General features: G+C 39.0%; 1 protein-coding gene across 12 annotated transcripts in view; it reads right to left on the bottom strand.

Annotated features, from left to right (window-relative positions):
• The window catches only part of EHBP1 (EH domain binding protein 1), a 205,539-nt gene that overhangs the window by 81,246 nt on the left and 98,139 nt on the right, over nucleotides 1-26,154 (bottom strand). For all 12 annotated transcript variants that reach the window (XM_036380064.2, XM_036380063.2, XM_036380060.2 and 9 more), the window contains one exon: nucleotides 23,255-23,438. In XM_036380064.2, coding sequence (XP_036235957.1) covers nucleotides 23,255-23,438 — 184 coding nt within the window. The remainder of the gene's footprint in view (nucleotides 1-23,254; nucleotides 23,439-26,154) is intronic.

Consider the following 26,154-nt stretch of genomic DNA (forward strand, 5'->3'; position numbering starts at 1 on the left):
TGTTATTGTCCATTTGTGAAAGACCAACGATGCCCCCCCTTGACTGAAGCCTGTCAGTGCTCAGCAATTAGCTGCTATCAACTCATTTGTTTTCACTGCTTCTGGGGAAAAAAAAAAGTGCAGAGCTGGGGAAGTAATTTTTCATTTACTGTCAAATCAGCCCAAAAAAGTTGTTGCATAAACACACTACCTCCTCACCAGACAGAAGCACTGCTAACTCATTTACAGAGTGCAAAAGGTATACCTTGCTGAGACTTTTTTAACACCACATCATATGTACAAAATAACTTGTTAGAAAGTGCTTACGTTTTGTAATCCTGTCAACAATTCAAATCAGCATGAACAAATCCATTAACGACGAGACAAATATCCCCAAATACACTGAATTAACAGCTTTAACAGGGATATACAAAATAGGGAAGGAAAAGCAGCAATAAATTATAAACTTTACCACACACAAGATTTTAATCAGAGAAATAAATATTGCATAGCAGCTTCCAGACTGTTACTCCAGATTCAGTGAAGTAATTAAGAGGGTGTTTTTCTCTTGTTTTCTTTACACCTTGAAGAAAAACCTAGTAACTAATCATTGACCTCAAATTTAAGGTGCTACATTACTTAAAATATATTTGCTATTATAAGTTACAGACAAGGAAATAGCACTACTGAGAGATGTATTCAATGAGAGAAAAAAACTAAAACATCATTATCAAATAGTGGAAAGGTGATATTTTAACAAATTATTAATGCAAAAAGCTACTTCTTCAAATCATAGAGCACTGCTTACCAGATATATTAAATGTTAATTGTAAAGGCTTAATACTTGCTGCTGAAACTCTCAACAAAAATGGTAAATTTTCCAGTCACCTCAACACTTTCTGGTTAACACTGAAATTGCCTTAGGCAATATTGCCATTTAAATTACTTTAATTACTTATCTAATAAACTGAAGATATAACTGAATTTAAAACCAGATTTTACAGAAGGAAATACAAAGGTATTAAACCAATAAATTAAGCAGAATTTCATACTTTATTTAAAAATTTATTCTAAAATTATCAATGTTTAAAAAGGTAGACTGCAGAATCCTTGAAAATCTGGAGCTTTCTTCTGTGTTTGTCTTTCCACTTATGTTAGATTTTCAAAAAGCACTTTTTCCAGAATACAGAAGATTTAGGACGCACATAATGTGCATAACATGTACAATCTACTCTTCTCTTACCTGATAAAGCAGAAACTGTATAAGGTTCTCTTTCCACACTTATTAGTCCATGTTTTTTTGATAAAGGTGAAGTTAATACCATGACAATGTTATGCTCCTAATCACCACCTGCGTCAAAGCTTTCATTATTTAATCTATGATAAAAGCATTTAACTCCAGACACAATGGAAATACAGAAGTAAAGGCAGAACTGTGTGTGAGCACTTGACAGGTCTTCAGAGGAGTTTACAAATGTTAGTTTTAGTTTCTTTTTCATGTGTGTGTGAAAAACCATTATGCAAAACATTTCCTTTCGATATTTGTATGTTGGACATATTAATTACTGGCTTGGTGCAAACACAATTACTACCAAGTGCCTATTTCTAGCATGTATTTGCTCTACATGATTAGTAGGAACTAATCAGATGAAATGAAAATTTAATAACCTTTTTCTTACATCATTCTTTTCAGCACTGACTACACAATTCTTCTAAACGACCCAGCAGTCACAACTTGCCTTTTTGAGCTCAAAAGCTGAAGTCCCTGCAAACTCGGCTGGAAATGCCACTAGAAAGCCCAAGATATCCACTGCAGATTGCCAGAGCTCCTCACTGATCAACAGGTTATGGAATCCAACACAACTGGCTTCTGTCCAGCCGTGGAGCAGCACACGGCGAGCGCGGAGGTTCCAGAGCTCGTCCCTCACAGGGTAGCTCAGATCTAAACGCAGCATCGTGCGATGGATTTATCAGCTGGAGTCAGCACTGGCTTTGGGATATCTTTGGTTCACACTCAACAAAAGCACTGAAGTCTCTATTCTTCTTTTTACACATTCTGGAAGCTCAGTTGATATGTTTTATATAGTGTATGCGTTTTTTCTCTTGGGAGATTATCCCATCAGACCATTACGTTAACAAGAGGACAATAGCTTCAAGTATTAGGCTGCATACCCACACTTAAAATATTCAAATAGTTGTTTTTGCTGCTCTGAGGAACCCAGCACCAGGCACAGTGATGGCTCACACAGCAAGGGCTGAGCTGCGTCTCTGACACAGCCCAACACTCAGGAGAAGAAAATGAAGACTGGAACTGTGATGAGAACATGAGTCGATGGGGCAGTGACACAGCCAGGATGAAGACTCTAGGGGCTCAGACTGAGGACCTCAAGGGCTTGTAGGCAGGTTGCATGGGGCTAGAGGTGTTTAAAGAAAGCTGGAGTGTTGAAGCCCAGAAGAGAAAGATGCTGAGAGGAGTAAGGGAAAAAAAAAGATTTGTAATCTAGGTGGAACACTTACATAGTTTGAGTTTTATATTAATGAATGAACACAACTCCTAGAAGAGGAAAGGAACTGAGACAACCACCCAGGACTGGTAATTAACTGCAGGAGAAGAAGCTCAGATTGAGCTAGCTCAGATTGAGATAGGGCTGAAAGGCAGAATAGGGAAGACCAACAAACAATGAACAAGCAAGTTTTTTCCCTCAAGAGGCAAGTACAGACACTGGCCTCTAACTTATTTGACTGAGCAAAATAAAAGGGATTTTCCCGTACCCCTATCAAAACCACGACGCTGTCTGGGCTCACTGAAAATTGTGCAACCATTAAAATGCAAGGTAAGGTAAATGAAAGTAAGACACAAGTAGGTGAGTGAAAATGTGCAGCATGAGGCTGGATGTAGAAGTCCAGGAAACTCAGCTGAACTGAACAGTCTGCAAAGCTGTATAAAGGTGCAATAGAAGCAAGACACCAAATACATTTCAGTCAAATAGGTAAGTTTATATCCTCAAAATGATATTCTAAAATTTTGGTTTTTAAACAACACAGGACTTCACCCATAGGAATGTCCCATTAGCCTGGGAGTATTAGAATTTGAATATGGCTCATTTAATAGAATTTATGCCTTTGGCAAGGTCTGCATGTGTCCAACATGCATTCAATTTTGTTTATTCTGGGCTGTGGAACAGTCTGGGCATAAGTCAAGAAGTGGTATCAGGAATTTCAAATACAATATGGAAAGAGTCTGCAAAGATAGAATGGAACAGCTTTCTTTTTTATTCCAAAAATGGAGAAAGCATCCTCATAACCCAGTTGTGCTGAGATGTTCTTTACTTAGGGTAGTTAGGTATTTTTTACATAGCAGGTCACCATAAGATTACAATTTAGTGACACATCAAAATACAAGTGGCATTGCTCTTTCCTTCTTATAAGGGAAGATCATGCATGTATTAGAAAATACACATTTCCTTGAAAGAAGTGTTAGTTCTGCTATTCTGTTACTCTGATAAACAAATAGATCAGTTTAGGAGAACATTCTTTAACTTTGTGCTCCTTATTTGCATGGTGCAAAATGTCTCTGGTTCCTACTGTCCCTAAAAATGAACGAGATATGAAAACCCAGCTGCTGGACACAAGTTACACTGAATTTATTTCCTATATATGACTAATAATGAGCATTTAGGTAACCTCCAGGTTTCATCAGCAGCAGACATCTTAAAACTTCGCCCTCCTCACTCTTCTGATTGTGCCTACAGCTAATGTGGATATGCAATAAAATACAAACTTTTATCTCAAAAGCCTTAGGCATAAGCTTTAAATTGCTTATCATTTTACAAGTTTAATTTTGGCACAACCAAACCCATGAGCCCATGTTTAATCACAACCCAACACTCAGACATCTGCCTGAGCTGACATGATGCTCTCACATTTGAACGTAGAAGGTGAAGAGGAAGGTGAAATCCTTGGGACACACCTCAAGTTAGCAGTTGGTCAAGTAGATCTGATTATTTAATGCAAAAGGGTTTTCAGTTGTCTGTTATATATTTTGATGGCCAGGAATCTGGAAAGAGCTTTTCCAAACCATACCTGGGCAAAGAAAGGAAAGCAAGCCTGCAGATGGCTGCCTCTGGTTACTTTTACTCTGAGCACCAAGGAAGCGGTCTGGTAGAAAATTACAGTGTGCCATCATACAATTGAAATGTGAACATGTATATAACCTACAGTCATCCAGTGCACAAAGATGGGAGAGACTGAGTAACAAAGGCTACTGCTAAATACTCAATTTTGTAACTTTTGTAATTATCTGGTAGCCTCCTTTTGCTTTTTACTTTGTCTAGTAATGAAGTAACATTTTCTTAGCCGAGTCTTTTAGGGTTTTGGTTTGGTTTTCATTGTCAGGGATTAAAAGGATGAAAGAAGCCAAGAATTCAGAACTATACTCTAAACCTTCAGAACCAAAATTCACAACACATCAACTGCTGGACAATTGCCTCGTTTGCGCAACAGGACACAAGGCTGTCTGCTCATGGCAATCAATTAAGAGCAAGGCAGACAATTTATTTCCAGATGACAACCTCCCCCGTGGATGTTCTTAGCAGAGAAGAACAGGACTGCACAGGAGTGTGGGCAGCTACCTCACCAAGCTGAGAAGCCTTAAATTTATTAGCTAATTGCAAGGAGAAGATTATGTTAATGAACTGGTAAAAAGGAAACAAATCTCAGACAACATAATGAATTGGTTACTTATGCGGAAGTAATTTCACCTGATGGTCAGTACAGCCAGGAAAAAAGTTACAGTGATCTCCTTCTCAGACTGAACTATTAAAAAGGGATTGGCCGAGGCTCACCTAGCTTCTCTTCCCTGAGGTCGCATAATCTTTGTCTTGAGCGCCGTGTTTTCAATTAAAAATCTCAAGAAAAGCTATGGAACTCATACCATTAAGCAGAAGCTAACACGGAGCTCAGTCTCTGATGATTACACGTATTTATAATGTAACAGTATGAACAGATGACATGCAGGGATGGGGCCTCATTTTTCTGCTCTCAGAAGACAGGCAGTTTCCTTGTGTCCACCTTCCTTCCTCCAGTTGTCCTGGTGGCATGTGGGCTGAATGCTCTGCTCTCATGTAATCTGTGCTGGAAGCCCAGATGAGCTACCAGGATGCTGCTGGTTCACAATCCCTGGCTCTCTGCCACGATGGGAACGTTCAGGGTTTTGGGCAGGTTGCCAGAATTAAGCAACTTAAACCACAGATGAGGAATAGCAATTTTCAAAGCTTTTAACTTTGTTAAATGTGAACTGAACTAGCAAAACGCACCTCCCTGGGCCCAAGGCTATCTCTGCCACATTTCAAAGGCCTGCAGCAAACAATGGAAGTGTTAGAGCTTGTCAGAAAAGGTCACAAGAATCTCTTCTAAAAGAAAGCACAAGGCAAACTAAAAATGAGAGTCACTGCCAATTCTTCCTAAAAACAGTGAACTCTTGTTGCTTTTGCAGGAATTTCTTTTGACAGAGCCATTAAATAAAAACAAGTCATTATCCCACTCTTCTGAACATTTCAACAGACATGTTTTTTTCAGGCAACCTTCTGATGTTGGCTCATTAAAGGTGACATTGCTCAAAACTTTATAGTTACCTGTTTTGTAAATCTACTGCATCATTTATATTAATGCCCAACCATAGGCAGATTTATGGAAGCATTAGCCTTTACCTATGAGAAATCTTTGTTTGAAATACTTGAGAACACAACACAGATGCCAGATTTGTGCAGGTATTGCAGCAACAAAGGAAAACAATCTCTGTTTGGGTGTGCTTAGAGCACTCAGTATTTTTAAGCCTGGTACTGATGTCACAGTACCCCTGAAGGTCATAGTACTCCACTTGCCTGACAGTGGAAATAAAATAAGTATATTTTACAATCCTGCATGTGGTGCTGGTATTCATGAGCTGCTGGTACCCATGAGCTGGCACCAGGCATAAAGATGGATATTCCTAAAGCTCCTGAGGACAGCAAGAGATAAGTGAGAATTTAATGGAAACAAGTTTTTGCCTTGATAAACTACCGCATCAGCAGCTGACTCTATGTAAACAATCATGAGAAGGAAATTAACAGAAGTATTGCTTCCCTCCTCAGTGGTAAGGAGAAGCTGTCCATGGGGAGCTCAGATGATGGGGAGACATCTAAAATGCTCAGTACTTTTTTTCTACATCTGTCTTTATTCTACAAATCAGATGGAAGTTGGAGACTTGCATTACTCATACAGACACAGAACGGTCAGATTTCAGCCCCATGTGGAAACAGCTTAGATAAATCAGAAGCTTTCAGATTAGCTGAACACATTTAATGTAATCCCAAAGTCCTGGAAGAACCAATATGAAACAACATCCGAAAGGAATAGTCAGTTTGGAGACTTGAACATAGGGGACAATATTAGAAGTGTAGGAAAAGACTACATTTCCTTCTAGCCTTTAAAAGCATAAGAAAAAGGACAAAGAGCAAGAATGCAGACAAGCAAATGAAAAAGAGGTGGAACAAATAATTAAGGCCCTTCTTAGCATATGAAAGTTAAAAGAAGACAAGTAACAAACATTAATTTGTCATCAACAAATCATGACTAGCACTCCAAGTTCCTTCTGCAAGAGGGAAGCAGGGAGTAGAGAAGCATCATATAACAGATTATAGATGTAGCTAAGCTCTTTTAATTTTCTTTCAAGATGCTCTCCTAAGGAAGCATGGAAAACAGAGCCTTAATGAGACTCATATAGGTGCAAAACAGGCTGGAAAACCATACCCAAGACTAGTTTTAGGTGACTCTTGTAAATATGCATTGAAAGGGGTTCTGCAAGAGTATTTCTTAGGTTCAGTGCAAGTCTGAATTAGGAAGGTGAACAACGCACTGGACAAGAAGCTGGGATGGACATTGAATGCACTAGAACTCCAATCACATAAAAAGGAGTAAAGATCTGAAAAAAGCAGTATGAAATTCGATAGCTGCAAGTGAAACATAGGAAGGAGTAATCATTTACATAAATGCAGGATAAGGAAGAACTGGTTAGGTAACAGCTCTTCACAAAAGGATATGGGGAAAACAGTCTATTCAAGCTGAACATAAAGTCAACAACATCAAGTTGTTGTGAAAAAGACAAACATTGTACTGAGATGTATAGACAGGAATAAAGCTTGCAAGATCAAGACTGCCTCTCTCACTCCACGCCGCATCAACAAAACCACATCAAAAATTTTACATTCAGTTTTCCCTGATTCAGAGTGTAAGGAAGATGAGCCCAAAGAAAATTGCAGAGGGGGAAGAAAAGGCATTAAGAAAGCTGAATCACATTCAGGTCATTTATGGTATGAATAAATGATAGAGGAAAGTAACATGGTAAATCATCAAGCACATAAAATTCCAAAGAAGAAAGCAAACCCTTTGACTCCCAGACCAGTGTTTACCAAAACAAAGTTACAGGCTTTAGTTGCTAGAGGTCAGACATCAGGAGGAGCTATCTATAATGCAGTATAATGAAAATGAAGCACTCAAGACTGCCTGGGAAGGCCATGGATGCTTCATTACTGTTTAACAATAGGTTGCAGAAATCTTTCATTTTGTAAAGGAGAACTTAGCATTTGTGCAAGTAGAAAGACCAAGTGATCTTTCAGATGTGCTTCAGACCAACATTATCTGTGTCTCTTACCTCTGGAGCCTACAGCTCACATGGGCTGCTGCTAGCAGGGAGCAGGAGCCTGGCAGAGCTTCCTTCCATGCTCTGGCTGCACAGGAAGGAAGATGGAAAACCCCTAATTCCCACCAAGCAACACTTCACACTGGCCTCTCAGTTCAACCATCCACCAAAAAAACCCATTTGCCATTTTAAAAATTAATCTTTGTGTGAAGGTTCTGATATTATTTTTTCATAAGCAACTCATGCACCAATTCCCCAATGTTAATCAGATCTCCTTGCAAAGCACAGTATATTTTGGGTTTTTTCCCAGCACACAGCTATCTGAATACACAGGAAATTCAATAACCACTAACAACTCTCCAAATGAAAGCTCTACAGTTGAACAGTTTACAGGCGTCTCAGATGTTTAGGAGACTGGCTACTGACTACAAGCCCACCACTCCAACTGCTCCTTGTGAGGACTGCCAGAGAGGAAGGCTCTCTCCCAGACATCACATTTCCACAGAGTCACAAAGCCACTTTAAAATCCAGGATACCATTACAAAGGTTTTGTCATCTGCAAGGTGAGAGTTCAGGTCAAACCCAGGACAAGAGTCAGAAAAACTCTACCAATTACAGCTGGGTGAAATGAGGTATTCAGGCAAACAGCAACAGCAAGCAACACTGGTAACCAAATCAGCTCTCAGCCACAGCAGAGATGCCACAGACTGAACTGAGAGACAAAGATTACCTTAGAGGGTTTTTTAAAGAAAAAACAGGATGACAACACTTGAAAATGCCTTCTCTACCAGAAACAGAATGCTTCACTCTCAAGCACCACTCATAAGCAACACAGAAAACAAAAAGCATTACTAAATAAAGCAAGTGAAAAATTAAGGAATGATAGGCTTGAATATTCTTGCTTTAGTTGCCCAATAGAATGAGCACTATTTAAGCAGTGTGAAGGCAGATTGTTATCTTTACCTCTCTGAATAGTACCTTATTCTGTGAATAGTCCCCATGGAATAACAGCCACTACTCAAGGATTCAATGGCTTAATGAACATAACAAGACTGGCACAATCTGGAGCTTAATTTGCATGCAGTTTGAATATTTTTGCTTTATTAGTTTCATTTCAAAATAAAAATACATGTAAAAGTAACAGCAATTCAAGTGCCACTTGGCTTAACATATATTTTTCCAGGAATGCCTACATTATTCAAATTTGCTAATTGCTAGGACTTGTTCAGCTAAAAGGAGAAATACATGTTAAATGAAAATATCCTTTTTGTTTTATAATATGTAATTAACACAAGCTTTTCTAGCTTCAACACTGTCAAATCTCTCCTCTTGAAAAATACACACATAATTTTCATGCGACAAATTAAATTTGGTGTGGTTATGCTTTTAGCACTCAACAAGTAAAAGCTTGTAAATGAAAAGCTGAAGCATAAAGGTATGGCAAGTCGCATTTAAGAAATCAAAATCTTTGGGAGAGAGGAATTCTCTCCTGCAGAACTCAAGAAAAGCTGGTAATAATTAAATACTGCCTCTGATTAACACTTTACACTACATGTTTATGTTGAAAGTCCTTGTTTAAGCAGATCATGATACAAACCTAATCAAATCACTGAATTTCATTCTCTTATGATGCCTGGCTAATAACCACACAACAGTTGGAAACTGTCAAAATATTTTACAGCTCAATTGTAATTCCCATCCAAGTCTAAGCATGCAGTAATTGGGCGTTAGCCACGTTCCAGGGGTGTTACAGCAAATGCACAGCAGTCAGATCTTCTTGGTTTCATTTTTTTAAACACATGTAAAACTCCTAAATGATCCCTAGGATCTACTCCATAAAATTTTGAATTAAGTATTAGTACATTGTCCACAGAGATAGCTTTTTTCATTAATTCAATATAGTACTTATGTTAACATTTTAAAAATTAGCTTGATATTTAGAACTACAGAATTTGTTCAGCAGCTCTTTCTTTTTCCTTGGTTTAAATTCCCTAAACAAAAAAATATTTTGTGATTTAAATAAAAAAAAACACTTTGAGCAAAAGGTTACATGGCAAATATCATAATATTAAAAGATTTGAGACAAAATGCTGATTTCAACTTTGAGGGACAAATTTTGCAGCTCATACGTACATGGAGTACTCCAAGCTAAAAGAGAAAAGAAGGGTACTGCCACAACAGGGTATGTGAAGAACCAGACAGGGTTGTTAGCATGAACTATTACACCTGTACTGTGCACAATACTCATGAGCATAGGACCCAAATAATGGCCTGATGGGTTTTCCTGAACAGACAACTCCACAGGCATTTCTGATTGGAGTCTGTATTTCTAAGGCAGAGATACGGATTCATGACTCCCTGGTCTTTCAACAGTGTTCCAATCATTCCATGCATTAACTGTCATTAACTCCCAGTGACAGGCAAATGACATCACTGGATCCCCAATACATTAATGTCCATTGGATTAAAATCCTCAAGAGGAGTTATGCCTTTGAGCTTCCACAAATGGAAGAAAGTGTTACATTTCAAGTGCCTTTTGGACTTGGTTTACACAGTGTGTTAAATAAAATTAAGCATTGCTGCCAGGTTCTCTATTGGTCCCCAGATGATGCGATGATTAATGCGCTGGGTGTGAGCTGCTTGTGATTCCAAACACTTATCTGCAGGCAGAACCAGGGAACACCTGGACAGAAGGGCTGCACCACAAGACTTCAGTCTTTCAGTCAGTTATTAGAAGGAGCACTGGGGGAAGGTATCACCTGCTTTTTCTTGCATGGGGGGATGAGATGAGACTTACCAGAGAAGCCCAAAGGAACTACACAGGATAAATCTTCAGCCAGCACAAATGCAGAAAACTCACACTCGAGCCTCATACTCATCTTTAACATGTCTGATCATGTCCAGCTGTTACAACATGCAGAGCACTTATCACTCACACATCTCAAGACTCCTGCAATACTTTTCACTGCACAAGCACCTCGGGATAGGTGGAGGAGGGAAAAAAAGGGAGCCTTCATTCCTACACAGGAATTTCCATGCTTTGGGAAGTGTAAATTACAGCATTACTACTAGTCTGACAGTAAGTTTGCTAATAAATGTGTAGCAACATATCTAATTGCATAATGAGAGATTAAATGATTATGACAGTCTTTGAAATGGGGAGAATAAAGGGAAGAGAAAGTTAATGTAAAGGGAAAGCTCTGGTAACACAGCAAACTAGCTGCAATTTCCAAACTTTGGTAAATTTATAAAAGCCAACTGCTCTAAATAAGCTCCCACTGGCACCTACAAAGTTTGTTCCAATACTGAGCGTTGGTTCCAAGCTACATGAACTGCTAAAAATTATTCAAAGGTGTAGGACCCATCATCTTAAAAGGACAAGGTTTTCACACTTCAGCAGCAGAAGCATCAGCCAAGACATGACTGGGAAACAAGCACAGCAACATCATTTGATTAACACCTACCTTACCTTTAAAGCTGTATAGGAGGGGAGTTCAAAGAGCAGTTTTTCCTACAGTTACAATAAAACTTACAGAGTACTCAAACAGAAGTGCTGAAGCTCTAGTGGGAGAATGACAAGGTGATAAATATATAGTGTGCACGCTGCTTTAGTCATAGTTTAGCTTCTCAATGAGTTACATTCACAGAAGTTTTTTTCTTTACCACATGTAAATACTAAAAAGTCATTTAGCAACGATTTTTATTTTCTCCTGTTCATAAAACCTTGGCAGTGTTAGGTGCTGGTACTTAACAATCCCTTCTGCAAGTCTGGTAGTGGGTGGGAGGAAGCAGGAAGTGATAATATCCCATTAGCATTTCAGGTAGAGTGGAAAAGTTGTGGTTACAGTTATAACCACATTGAGCATTACAACAATATATGGTTCGCCATGGTTTTTTACATGTAAGCCTATTGATTGGGTTCTGAACTACACAGCCATGTCTCAATAAAAGATTGAATCCCTTTATGTTACTGAGTCACTGCTGCCAATGACAACCATGATAGATGACTTACCAATAGCACAGAGGGCCAGGAAAGCACTTCAGAAAAGCATCAATTCTGCAGCATTGCTTTACAGCGATAAAAACAAAGCTTTTCACAGAGTTCCTAAGAGCACTCTGGCAATGTTAAGAAAAGGGCTCATGGTGTTACGGAATATGGTTGAGTTATGAAGCAGATTCTAGAATAAAACACCTGAATTATGATCTGTTAAGCCATCTGTATCAAATTGGTGTCTGAATTCACTTTCTAGAAAGGCTGAATTAACATATATTTGTTATATATAAAGGTATATATGTATACAATATTCATATATTGTTATAAAAGTATACATATAACATATATACCTTTGGATGTATCTATATACACATACAGAAAGAAAATATACACTTTCTCAATATATAAAAAACATCCCAAGTTTACTTGAAACATAAACACATTCTGACTATGTGTTTTTTAAGTCAAAATTACTTTCATTATGCTCCAGAAGCATAAAATACAAGGCAGATAATTGGGAAAAAAGAAAGAATACAAAAATAGAACACTCCTTTTATCTATAATTATTTATGGTAGTATAACATTTTAAGATAGTTTAAAGGTTGTTTGGCTGAGTTGGATTCTAAGGATGTATTTGCATTGAAACAAGACAAGAAATATGACCCCTGCAAGGCTTTAAGATTACAGTTCCTTGTCTCAAAGGTGTTGATGGAGTGAGGGAGAATAAAGATTTTAGCTGGCCTACCAAAGAAAAGGAGACTGTACTCTTCCTTGTGGCTCACCCTTCCAACACATAAAAGACAACAAAGGGGTTAGAAACAACTCTAACCTGCCCCAGTTCCCATTCATGGAATCTTGGATGCAAAGATTTCACTGCTCTGGAACATAACTGAGGGGCAACTAAAGGACCTCAACTTCTCCCTGCCTTCAGTGGACTCTGTATTAAGTCTCAAGAATGCTTACAAAAATCCAGGCATGTAGTAGTCAGCATCCAGAAGTTCTTTCAAAATCTATTTCTCTGGTTCTGCTGCATGCCTGTGACAGCCTCTCCCCCAGCTGTGCAGGCACAATTTGAGCACTTGTGTACACATCTGTGAGCTCAATGTTGGTCCCCACACTGAGCCCACAGGGAAATAAAGGTGACTTTCTGCAACCAGAGTGGGTTTTAATCCGTGCCATGCAACAGTGATGTGCTCTTGGTGCTAAAGATGCCAGGCATGCATATGAAGTTGCTCCTAGTCTCAAAATTAAACATTACAAGGATGCTTAATTTTACCTTTACGACCAAGGTAAAAAAATCAGTAATGAAGCCTCCAGTACCTGGAGAGCTGTGTTCTTCAAGATATTCCATCCCAGGTAACAGTGGGCGGTGGGGTGGGAAGGGTAGGGTTGGGGTAATTATTCTGGTTTGATTTTATTTGTGTTGGGGGGGAGGGGGTGTTTGCTTGTTTGTGTCTGTTGAAATGCTCCTTTTTTTGGGGGATGGTAAACATGTTACAACTACGGAGTATCCTGTGGCACAGCATCTGTGAGTGGGAACCCACAGCTCACCCCAGCAAGCTCTGCTCTAAAGGAATATGGGGAGAGGCAGGATAAGATGTATTAGAAGATGTTTCACCATGCTACATCCTCTGAATCCAAATGATTTTTCCCTTGTGAGAGACTGCCCTCTCAACACCATAGCTCTCTTTAAAGTGGTGTAAGCATTTAATCAGTGAGTGTTTAATCAAGCTTTTAAATATTCAACTTGAGCTAACATATTAAGCTCACCAATATTTTTTGTAACATTTACAAGGTGATTTCCTTAATGGCTTTAGTTTCTAGCTAGCTCCTTTAAATCCCTTTCATTGAGCTAGAGCACATGATTTCATTCACACTTTAAAAGCTTTTCCTACACATGCCTTTCAAAGCTGATTTGTCTGAATTAGACATATGAATGGTATCTAAATTCTGTGCATTACTCATTACTACAAACTATGAAGTATCATTCAGGAGTAAACACAATTATCTGCTAAACTGCAAAACAGCTCTTGTCAATAATGAAACTAAGTAAAATATATTTGCATGTCCTCTTTTTATTGAGATAAAAACAAATTTGGTATATCTAATTACACATAAAACTACTTAAGATCTATCAGAAAGAGTTCTGGCTTTAAATATATTTTTAACCCTTTTTTCCCCTTTATTAACAGTCTCTGTACAGAGTGCCTGCACTATATTCACTTGAGATCCATCTATATGCTTCTGCACAAGGACAAATCAAACCATAAAATATTAGCAGGATCTGGATTTTGTATTCAAATGGCTCATTCTCCAGCAAAATAACATCTTTTTTTCCTGTATACTCAATTTTTGTTTTCCTTAAAACAACTCAGAAAAAATGTGAATCGAAAAAAATGTACATGCCACAAACCCCTCACACAGCTCATATAGTGACTGTTGCAGAGAAGAGAGTTCGGCTGCTGAAAGAATGGAGAGAAATAGATTTAAAAGGAGGCAGTGAATCAAAAAACCCTGCCTTCAGCTTGATGCCAATAAAAACCAGAATCACTCAGTTCCTTTGGATTGTTTTCTATTTATTTTCTTTTCTTTTATGCAGTTAATATTTTAGGAAATTGTTGGGTTTTTTCTCCCCCTTTTTTTGTCACCACAGACACTCCCTTTAGGCAACCGTGCATCAACAATCCTCCCACGTTCAAAGTCGGCTACATCTGTTGCTCTTTCCCATTGTTGAAAATTCCTGCCTTAATCCTATTTGACTTTATTCATGCAAAGGTCATCCTGAATTCAACAAATGGAGGAGCGATAGCAGGCACACTGTTGAACATGGCTAGAAAATGCTCTTGTAGAACATGCAGCTAGTGTGCCGGCACTATCGCACAAGGACTCGTTTTATTATGCAGCCCCTTGTCACCAGAGCTCTGTTGCAGTATGAATTGGCAACATATTTCTCCTTGCAACTCAGGAGCACAACATTTTCCTTCTAACTGGCTTGATTTGCTCTCCTTTTAAAAAGGTTTGTGCTTCACTTGCATTTGCTGGTGGGTATGAGTGCAACATTCACATAGAATACCTGAGTGTTTCACATGCCCTAAGGCTTGTGAAAGCCCTAAGGCTTTTGGCACCTGTGGATTCCCTTTTTCTCCTGGATTTTACCTCTGAATGTATCTAGCTTCACAAATCTCTTTCACTAACCTGCCCACCTGAAATTAATAGTGATCAGAATTTAAAATAAATAAGGCAAAATTCTATCTAAACATACTCCTACAAAGCAGGGTAGAACAGCTAATACAAACACCTCATTTTAGGGTCATCACTGCACTGCTGATTTGCTTACAAATGCCATCTATTTTGGTTTTAGACTTATTTTTCTTTCCCAGCAACAAAAAGCATTCTGGCTTAGAGCTATGATTTATTCCTATGCTTAAGTATCTGACCCAAACCAAAGAACATTTAGCAGGAACAGTGAATTAGCAAGCACACCAAAGTTAACTATCAGACTGATTTATGAAGGGAAGATAATTATTTTTGTAATATGTCCATAACTCATCATGACAGAAGCAAAGGAATATCTATTCATGCACACTAATTTCCAATTTAAGGTGCTTGCCAACCACGATGAACCAAACCCATCCCTCAGGCAAGCTGAGAACCAGGCACATTGTTAATGTGTTCCTTTCACTGAGTGCTGCACCAGGGGCCATGGATGGGCCATGGATGGTGGAGAGAGCACCCAGGACTTTATCTAAACCAGCCCCAGCTCAAGGTAACAGCTAAAAGGCAAATTCTGCAATGTCAACTTCTACAAATTGCATTGAGTTCCTTGTTAGGTGCAAGGGACCATTGGAAAGAATTAAGTTTTTATTCGAAAAGCTGTCCTGTACTCTGCTTGTGTGGCTCTTGTTAAGGAACCTGATAATAAAGGTATCAAAACTGTACAGAAAAAGGACAGATTTTTTCAGTTTTTTATTGCAAAGATTTTGAGGATTTTTGGTTTGATGATGGTTGAAAAAGGTCTTAGGAGAGTAGAAGTGTTCCTTCTTTCTTCTACCTTTTAAAGAGCAATGCTTGAACTAAACATGGGTCTGTGAAGCCCAGCATGAGAATCAAAGCCCTGCAGGTGACAAACCACAAGAAGGTGCTCCTCCAGCACCTACATCAGGAGCCCATGGCCTTGTGCCATCTGCCTGCCTCCCCACAGCTCCCTTCTGCCTGAGAAGTGAAGGCAAACAACTCACAGGAAATAGAATAAAATAAAAGACCCTCACTGGAGATAAGGATTTTCAGATGACATCTCTCAGAAGCTGGCCTAGATCTCACCAGAGCTGTCATTCAGCTGGTTGGGCAGGCCAGGACTGCTCTGGCTGTCCAGCCAGTGGCTGTGCCTAATTCCCTTGTCCTCTGGGAGAGAAACCAAACACTGCCATGGAAGTGCTGATATTTATGAACTGCAGCACTCCAGAAATCTCAATGCACCTTTTCCACAACTACTGAAGTAGTGTTTTATGACAACAAATCTGAGATGTATAATTTGTAAATGTAAGTTTAAATTTAAAATATGAAAAGTGAGGCCTGGAATGTCATAATGCTGGTGCAGTTACCAAACCTTACTTGCACAGACATTTTGCAGAAGTGGTAACTGGTGCAACCCAGAACTGCTGCAGGCACTGATAAAGTTTCCATCCATTTCAGTAGGAGCTACATTGCACCAATAATGCACAAATACCTTAAAGAGTAATCATGAAAATCATAGAAGCAGTCAAGCATTTATCAACCTGGATATTATTTATATTAATTTGCAATACAAAATATTTTCCAGGATAGCTCTGGAGACCTGTTCTCTGCATCCCCACTACTAATAAGGACCAAAAGAAGAAGCAGTCAAACACGTAAGTAGCAGCACTTAAAGTTGCCAAATCAAGTGTTCCAAGATTATGGTTACAAATACATTTTTATTAATACTCTTTGTATAATAGTGTATGTATATGTATATATATATATATATATATATATATATATATATATATATATATATATATATATATATATATATATTTGAATAAAATCAGAGGTCCACAAGAAATCCACCTCCAGATTACTGTAAGCTAATGATTTTGAGTCCTCAGTGAGAGTCACCTAAGACCTGATCTTACAGAGAGATGTTTGTTTGAGGATAGTCCATGTGACACAAAACAGCGCCCTGTCAGCTGCATGGCACTACAGTCAGGCCAACAGCTCTGGTAATTTATCCGGGTTGGATGCAGCTGTGAACTTGAGAAAAAAAACAAAACAACCAACAACAAACAAACCGCCACAGTCCAAAATCTGGTTCAAGAGATCACCTTAGCACCATACATAAGGAATTCATGACAGAGGGAAGGATCCCATTCCCTGCTCCTGGACAGCACTCAATAGTCACAGAAAGGAGTGCCTTTTGCTGGCCCTTGGCTCAGCACACAGACTGGCTCCCTGCAGAGCAGAACATACAGTGTGGCATGAGCCACCACGTGAGGATCCATCCATTCCATCCAGGTGATACTCCTGCTTCTGGGACAAAGAGAGAAGTAAGGGGCTGAAGATGGAAGCAACTCAGCTCTGCCTCCAGTCCTGGGCAAAACTCCTGCTACAGAACATTTGGGCAAATTGTTGAGGGTTTTAACCCCCAGATTCTGAAGGAAGCATCTCTCTTAGAGATACTGTGACTATAGAGAAGCACCTAAATTTTTGACAGCATGGGCACAAGATACCTCAGTCAGAAGGGCAGAAAGCCACACACAGAACATGGAAAGGCTTGGTTTCCTCTATAGTCTTGATGTCCAACAGTGGGTTGGCACCAGTCACGGAAATAATATGAGGGCAACATAGTAAAGTTCACAAACACCATTTAAAACTCATGAAAATAGTAATAAGGAATTGCTTAAGTATTGGATTAAAAATGGAGCCTCTTTTACTCTTTAGCACTTGAAAAGCAGCGAGTTGAATGACTTTTCTGTGCTTCCATATGATCCTCTCACTATCTCTCTGTTCATATTATGTGTGCACTTGTTTTTCTTCCTATTAATAGAAAACATGTCTTTGGGCTCCATGTAAAGGCAGATTTTCTTAGAGTGGCTTTTTTTTTTGCTTAAGTTCATTACAGTAGACATCCTCCAATTCTATCCAGTACCTTCCAGGCCTTTCTCAGGCTTGAACCATCTATCTACATAAGGAGTGACAAAGATCTCACGAGAAGGAGCTGTACAATTCCTTGGCAGCAAACGTGAAGCTGAAAAGAAGCAAAATTATTGAAGAAGATGTTCCAGAGAGCTGGGAAGTTCTTATGTGAATGGACAACTAGAGATACTTTTGATGCCAAGAGACAGTGAGAGATCTTCATTTCCCATGTGAAATTTACTGTCATTCCTCCACTCAGCTGCATTACTGTGCCTGTGTTTTAGGATGAAGTCTTCCTACTGTTTGGTCACATAGCATTGATAATCTTGAGGTAAATAAAAGCAGAGAAAACAAGCAACTGGAGACTTTAGGATCTCTGATATCTTGGGAGCTGTGAGGGAATCTGTCACTTCTCCCCGTTCCACTAAACCTACCTGTTTTGTCCTCTAAGCATTTATTCTGGTTTAGAATAAATGAGAAGGAGAAAAAATTACAGGTTCCTTCTTGTTCCCTTGAGAAATATCTGAAAATTTCTCTTCCTTCATAAGGAAGTAATTTGTACCTCCTTTGCTGCTTGAAGGGCAAACTGTCTATCAGGCAGAAATCTTTCTGGACAGCCTGAACATCCTGAAGCATCGCAGATACACAGCAGATTACCAGGGATACTGGATTGAGATGGATTACTACATGTCATGCAGAAAATGATTCTGTATTTCCTGTAAATGTTTCATTAGAGCTTAAATCAGCTAGCTTGTCTGGCATGAGAGAGCAGATTATTACTTGGCATGCAAAACAATTAATTTTAGTTTTAAAATGAGAGACAGAGAGAGCTTTAACAATGATGGTGACAAACAGAGATGTTACTATTGGCTTTGGACTGCCATGTGAATGTGTATTCTCCTCTTCCACTGACTTAAAAGGCCATCACAAGTTCTTGTCTAAAAGCACCAAAACCAATTCCTGTGTTTTCATGACTACCAGCAATACCATGATCTTCATAAAGGCAAGAATGGTGTATACAATAATGATAGTCTTAAGCTGATTTATCATCCTCTCCTGGTGCCATACACTTTCATCAGTTGCAAGGCATAACTAAAAATCCATTCAAAGTAAACTTCAAAAAGCATCTTGTGGTCTGGTATCAATTTTATGTCTGTTCATATAATCATGTATTGCCAGAGAAAGATCTATCCCCAGGATGGAGTGCAGGAGTCTTATTTACTGGGAGATTCTGGGCAGGCAGCTGTGAGATGGAGCTCTGAGAGCTCCCAAATCCCAGGCAGGCAGCTTGTCAGCCTGCAGCAGTTACTCTGTAAGGAATGTGTTTAACCAACACAGGCTTCCAGACCCTGAAGATGGGAGAAAGGATGTGAAACCAAGCTGGATTCACCAAATACAACATACCTGTTTATAGTAGAGAAAATGAATTTGAATATCTGTATAGAGGCTTTGCCCCAGAGGTCCCGGTTGCCCTTGATGGGCTGCAGCTGTAACCAATGAAGATGACTGGGATAAAAGGGGGTGGGTTAGCCAGTCAGGGAGAGCCTTGGAGGAGCTCTGACCCGAGAGAGAACAACATGCAGAAGAAGGAGCCAGTGAAGATCAGCAGCCATGAGAATACATCAAAGAAGTATGGACTTTAGAAATCTAATAACAACAACACCTGTTCACTTTCTGTAGATTAATGGTAATGGCAGAAACCTGATGCATTCATGAGGAATCTACATGAGCTTTGGCTAAAGCCTGGCAATAACCTGGATACACCAAATCCCAAGAAAAGCCTCTCTCAGAATTGTTTCATGAAAGTGAAGGGCACGTGCTATCCTTCAAAGGAGTCAATGAGTAAATGTCAATCCAGTGCAAGAAGTATTTTCTTCTAACATTTAAATATAACTCTGTGGTTGAGGATGCTTACCTGTTTCCTCCTCCCTAGTAAATAATTTTTTACTTCCTATATAAATTCAGTAGGATTCCTGCCCCTTCATTCTCACAAAGACAATAAAATCCTTGATTTTGCAGAGACAGATTGTTTTAGTTCCTCTACTGTAAGATACAGGTGCCAGCTCTGGGATTGATCTTCTTTCAAATAAATTCAACTCAACACAGAGAAGAGAAGAAATCCAAAATTGGCTGAAATTTCACCCTGCTGAAGTTCATATGTATATTTTGTAATCAGATAAAACAATGCTGAGCACTGATATGCATGCTATGTACTGGTCTGATACCACATTTTGAGCCTGAGACCACATTTGTTTTCCACAAAGTCAACAAGTGGGAGAAATTTGAAGTCTGTATCACCTCTGTGAAAGGCAGAACCTGGTTATCCAAACCATGCAAAAAGCAGTAACAGCTGTACAACAGTAACAAGCCCAACAAAGCTTCAGACTGCTGGGTTTGACAGCACTGTAGCAGTTTGATGACTGAAGAGCTTAATTACAGCTTTGCACCTTGTCAGACTCACCTAAATAGAGTCAGCACACCATAGTTTTCAAGTCATTTGAGATGATTAACTGTGGGGTAACTCCAGATCTCAGACTCTACATTGTAAGCTCTCTCTGATGACTCAGATTAATTTGGAAGAGATACAATACAGGATAGAATTGAGATATTCCTTTAGGGAGTGTGAATAGATAAAAAAATTTGAAAGCAAAACTTGCTCCAAACTCAGATATGACAAATACTGAGCTAATTCTGTGGGCTGAAGAGCTGGACCTTTATGGAGTGTTAAACCCTGTCTTATCTAAGGTAACTGACCCTTCCTCACCAGTACAGCTGACAGAGGATCTCCAAGTAGCAAAAGGACCTGCTCAAGGGGAAGACACTGAAGAGGCTTGGAAAGGGTTTGCTACTACAGGTAACTGACTGCTCATCACTCAGTAAAGTTGTTGGTGTGTAGATGGCAATGACAGCGTTTGTGTTTTTTTGGATTCAGCCAATGTCATGAATGCCACTAGCATGTGAAGGAAAAATGAGCAACAAATACTCTGTCAAAGATTTGCAGAGGAGCTTTTGGAATATTTTCCCTTAAACTCTGAAGTTCTAATATTAATGCTGTGTTTGTGTAGTTTAAAGATTAGCATTTCTGCTCCACAGGCACTTCCTATGACAGCAACCAAGACAGGGAACTGAACCTGCTGAAACCACTTAGCCTCTGGTACAACTCCCAAAACTTTCTGCACACAGCAAACTTGGACAAAACACTGACATGATTTAACTTCCTTTACCTAAGTTTACCTCTATAGGCCTATTACCTTACATAAGGGCATGTACTAAGTTCATGTTTGTATAATGCCTATACTTTTGGATGGAAGTTTTTCCAGAGCTGCTAAACATTTTCTCTATTATTGAGCAATAATAGAAAAAGTCATGTGTACCAAAGTCGTTTGTGCCAACACTCCAAGTCCCACCTGGGCACTATTTTGTACTGTTCTGTGAGAAAACGGTTTCTTTTCTTTTAAATGCCAGTACTTTTCCAAATTTCAAGAAGCATTCCAAGTAAAGTGCTTTTGATCTGAGTGCAAAACAATTCAAGCACAGAAAAAAGACTATGCTCACAGAAAGCTTTCTGCATTGCAAGTGACCGTACAATATTTTAACACACCCACTCACCAAAACTTTCCACTGTAATATAATGAACCAGGACATAACATCTGCTTTGGAGTCTTCCCTAATGCCTCCTATCCTCCAAAATCCTGTTAACAAATTAATTAAAGCTTTCCTATAAAAGAGCACGTGAGCACTGAGCTCTGCTTTCCCTCCCAGCCCTAATGAAAATCTGTGTTTCAGCACATGGACCTCTGCTGATCTCAGCTGTGCCTTGGGGTCAGGGGCAGAAAGGTGGGCTGCAAGCAGGCAGGCAGGCACCAAAATATTCAACAATAACACCACACAGAAAAGCAGGAACTACCTGACTGTCCATAACAGCACACTCTTCTCAGCAAGTTTGATCCTGAATCTTTTCTAAATCAATTCCACCTTTCAGACACTCTAAAGCTTCATCTAGGGCAGACAAAAACTGCAACAACCAAACTTGGTAGTAACATGTTATTATTTCAGCACAGCAAAGACACATATGAAGCGGAGAGACACATTTCCTTGGATGCATATCTGTAAAAACACACTTCTCAAACAATGAGCAAGGGGGACACAATTTCCACCAAGCAATCTGATAAAAATCTCCACAGATGTCTCTTCACAGCCTTGGTAGTACCAGAAAGCTTTGCTTTGGCCATTTTGCTTTAACCCAAGAGCCGGAGTTCACCAGAAATCAAATAATCTGTCACTTTTCATGCAGAAACTCATACAGAAATTCCAGCTAACAGGACTGAATCCCATTTCAGAGCATTATAAAACTGCTGTGCTTTGATTTCATATATCCCTGCTTGCGGTTTTGCATATGGAGAATAACTTGTGAAGTGTACTTGTAGTCTCACTCCACTGTTTTGTTTTGCAGTGAGCAGACAGAGATTAGATTTCTGGTCTCATACTCTTTAGCCTGACTGAGTGGTAAAATGACAACAAATCAGAGCCTGAGTGGACAAGGACATGTGAGCAATCTGGCTAAGTAATTACACAATGAAATGACAGGTATGACAAGTAGCTTCCCTCAATTCTGAAACTGCAGTACAGTAGCTCTGATTCAAGGCAAACCAGATGATAATGTGCATCCATTGGGCAAGACACACTGGAAGGGAGGCTTTCTGTCCTCATTTTCCTGCCTTTAAAACAATGTAAGACATTCATTTCTAAGAAAGGTCCATTAACTTACACTATTAAATGTTTATTTTGTTTAAAGAAAAAGCACAAGTGTTGCTAACTGCTGAAACACTGGAGTTGAAATCCACACTGACAGAAGTTGGCTGTGTAGTAATAAAACATCCACAGCTCTTCCACTGAAATTAACTCTAAACAGCTAACCTAGTTAGCTGTTAGTAAATCTAGTAAACCTAGTAAACAGCTAACCTGATTTAAAGTAGACTGTCTTTTTTTTTTATTACTTCAACATAGCTTTGGAATTGGACATATATAAATCCCAATACAAATATATAGTACTAAGCTTTTAAAACCCAGATTTATGACAGAAATGTGGAGACAGACTCTTCAACAGGGGCAAGGCTTAGGAGCATTAAAATAGATCAGGACAAAGCACTGTTCAACATGATTTTCTTCCTTCTCCATGGCATATCCAGCTGTCCTGTAACACTGGTTACTAGAAGACTCTTTTCTTTGAAACTGCAGTTGCTGTTACTGTTGTCATTAAATCCTTAAAGAAAAAAATACCAGCTCCTACTGTTGCACCCTTCCTATGAACCAAGGGAACAGAGACAAGCCAACACCCTATTAAGCACTGGCAAAGCTTTCAAGATGCCTGCAGAAATAAACAGGATGTTTACAATGCACAGAAAGGCACTGTTATGAACAAAGACAAAATGTTGGTATGAAAAGCTTACCTTAGGAGAGGAAGAAAGCTCCCTTGATGCAGGAATTGCTGACATGTTCTCACCCATGCCCATCTCTGTCTTTGGCAAGAGGTTTGGGGGTTCAGGAGCCTTTCTTTTCATCTTCTTTTCTGGTTCTTGCAGAGCAACTTTAATTAAAGCAGGGCTTGATTTTGGTTCATAAAATGGATTTGATCTAATTAAAAGAAGGGAAACACATTTCTTTGCTATCTCCTTGGAAATAAAACCAAAAATAAGACCTGCTTAGGAAAGTCAATGACTAAAATGCTTTTATTATCCCACATAAGAATGTTTTACCTTTATACACTTTTAAATACTACATTTTCATACAATTGAAAAGTGAGTTACAACAGCTAAAACTGCATTATTCAGTCACAATTTCCATAATTTTTATGAAGTCCTGTAAATTGCAGAAGTTTTATCAACTGCATAAAGCTAACTCTCCAATTATACTTCCCTATCTATCAAAGAGTGATCTGATTTTATGATAAGATCAAAACCAAAAAATGTGAGTGAAGCTGCTGGGTGTTTAGCACTCTAATGAACAGGACATAGACATTTTGATTAGAACAACTAAGAATCAGGCAACTGGTACAGCCATGCTCCCACAGGGCTTTAGAGGCCTCACTCTGGGCTGTCCAGTTTTGGAAAGTTTGGCCTCCATGGGTACATTCAGCCTCCAGTGTATTTCAAACTCTGAAGCTTACAGATGCCACACCATTTGAAGAAAACACCTTAGGTAATGGAACAGAGTAAGAAAACCACATCTGACTTGCATATATCTCTCTGCAGACACCAGTAGGCATCACCTGTCTATTTTGACACTGGTTTTTATAACTAAACCTTATTTGAGAATGTTACAGAGTAAACATGCTCCACCAAGTAGATGCAGTCCAAAGAATTATCCTTGGGTGTTTGTGTTCCAACTCAGCATTTGTACCACCTTAAGTAAATACCTCCATAACCAAATCCTGCCAAATTTTATGTTAGATTGATACATCAAATATCAATCAACCAATAATATATCAAATAATGGCTTCTTCTACAGCAGCTTTGTATCCTGCTAAGGATACTTAAGGGAATCTTTTTTGCACTGAATTATTTCATTATTAATACTATTTGCTTTTCATATTTTGCAATCCAAAACTGGATAGTTAGTTATGAAATGGATACATTAATTTATTCTTTTCTAGTCCCCCTTTCCACTGCAAGATACATTTATCACATATCTCAAACTATGATTTCCAATAATCTATCTGCACACAGTTATCATATGCAGTGTAGCCAACCACAACAAATAACCTCAGTCCCTTGAAGTCCCCTAGAAATCAGTTCTGGATGGAAACACTAATGCACTAAATAAGTCTACCTAGCTAGATCCATTCACAAATTCCCTCTCAGGATAAGAGTCAGGAGCTAGTACACACTATTTTTAAGAACTACAACAGCAGTAAAAACCAACTATTCATCCAGTTGCTTTCCACACAACATCAAATTTCTCTCCTTCCTTTGTATTTCTAGTATAAAAACATCTTTCAGTCTCACAGACAAACTTTAGACTTTATTTCAATGCAATTTACAGTAATCCTGTTTTCACTGAGAAAAAGCAAGCAATTAATAACTCACACCACAGAAATCTATTTTTGAAAGGCAATGTTTACCAAAGCATGTAAGTGAAAATCAGGCACAATATCTCCAGATCTTTCTAAGAATCTGCTGCTTCTGTTCCTTACAGAAAAAGATACCCAACTCCTGAAGCAAAAGGACAGACTAACACTAAAATAACTCATTTGTTGACTGAAGGCAACTTCCAGGTGCTCCCACTTTGCTGCCCATCAAGTGCAAAGCCACCAGCACAATCAAAACTAAAGGCAACCAAAGGAACAAGTTAAATGGAAACAGAAGGGTGTTTTCTATGGGAGGCAGTAGGAAAAGGAGGCATTCAGGCTGGAGTGGAGAATGCATCCAGCTGTCAGTAGCTCTAATTTAGCTGACAGCCCAGCTCAGCTGCCTTCAGACACCAGAGAGTTCAAAGGGAGGTGAAAATGAAGATAAAAGAGATAAAGGCTGAAGAACAATGCATTCTATGGGACAGCACAAGGTTTTTATTTAGTTCCACAAGTCGGCCTTTGGAACAGCCAACAGGCACAGCATGTTTGGCAGGAATTTACCTCTGAATTAGAAAGGCATATTTGTAAGGTGTTAAAATTATTTTGGTGTGAGAAAAACCCCAACACCTTATCAATGAGAGTAAACAGGTCTGCAAGAACCATCTTTTGAATTTTTAAGCTCCAGAACTGCCTGCACTGCAGGTGTCATCCTGAAAAATTATCCTCTGTACCCATCAGAAGGAAGTGCTAAAAGGACGTTTTCCTCTAGAGAAGAACTTGTTTGAAAGCCAGGCTAAACCCTCACATTTTGGTCACAGAAACAGACACAGGTACATGCACAGAACAGATGTGCACATGTGCTACCTTCTACCTTCCTCTCTGCACTACTCTTAATTTGTCTTACAAAAATTGAGCAAGATTTTTGAAAAATAATGTTAATACAGAAAAAAACCAAACAAAACGGTTCTGTTCTGAACGAACTATCAAGTTTGAAGTCATGAGGATCTGATATACATAGCAGAGTTTGGTCCAACAGCTTCCACATGGCTCTACAACAAATTAAACATCTGAAAAGTCTCGTGGAAAGGAGCCTTAGCTAGAAAATATTAAAGCACTTTTTTCTGAGGTCAGCCCCATATTTACTGGTTCTGTGAAGTTATTCAATGGCTTCACATAAAATGATTTGTCTAAAAAGACACTAGGCTGTCCTCCACAAAATTTAAAGAATTCAGACCTGACAAGATACCTGGCATTAAACTCGCTGCCAGTGTGGTGGCTTGT

This window comes from Molothrus ater, chromosome 3, assembly GCF_012460135.2.
Source record: "Molothrus ater isolate BHLD 08-10-18 breed brown headed cowbird chromosome 3, BPBGC_Mater_1.1, whole genome shotgun sequence".
Lineage (NCBI taxonomy): Eukaryota > Metazoa > Chordata > Aves > Passeriformes > Icteridae > Molothrus > Molothrus ater.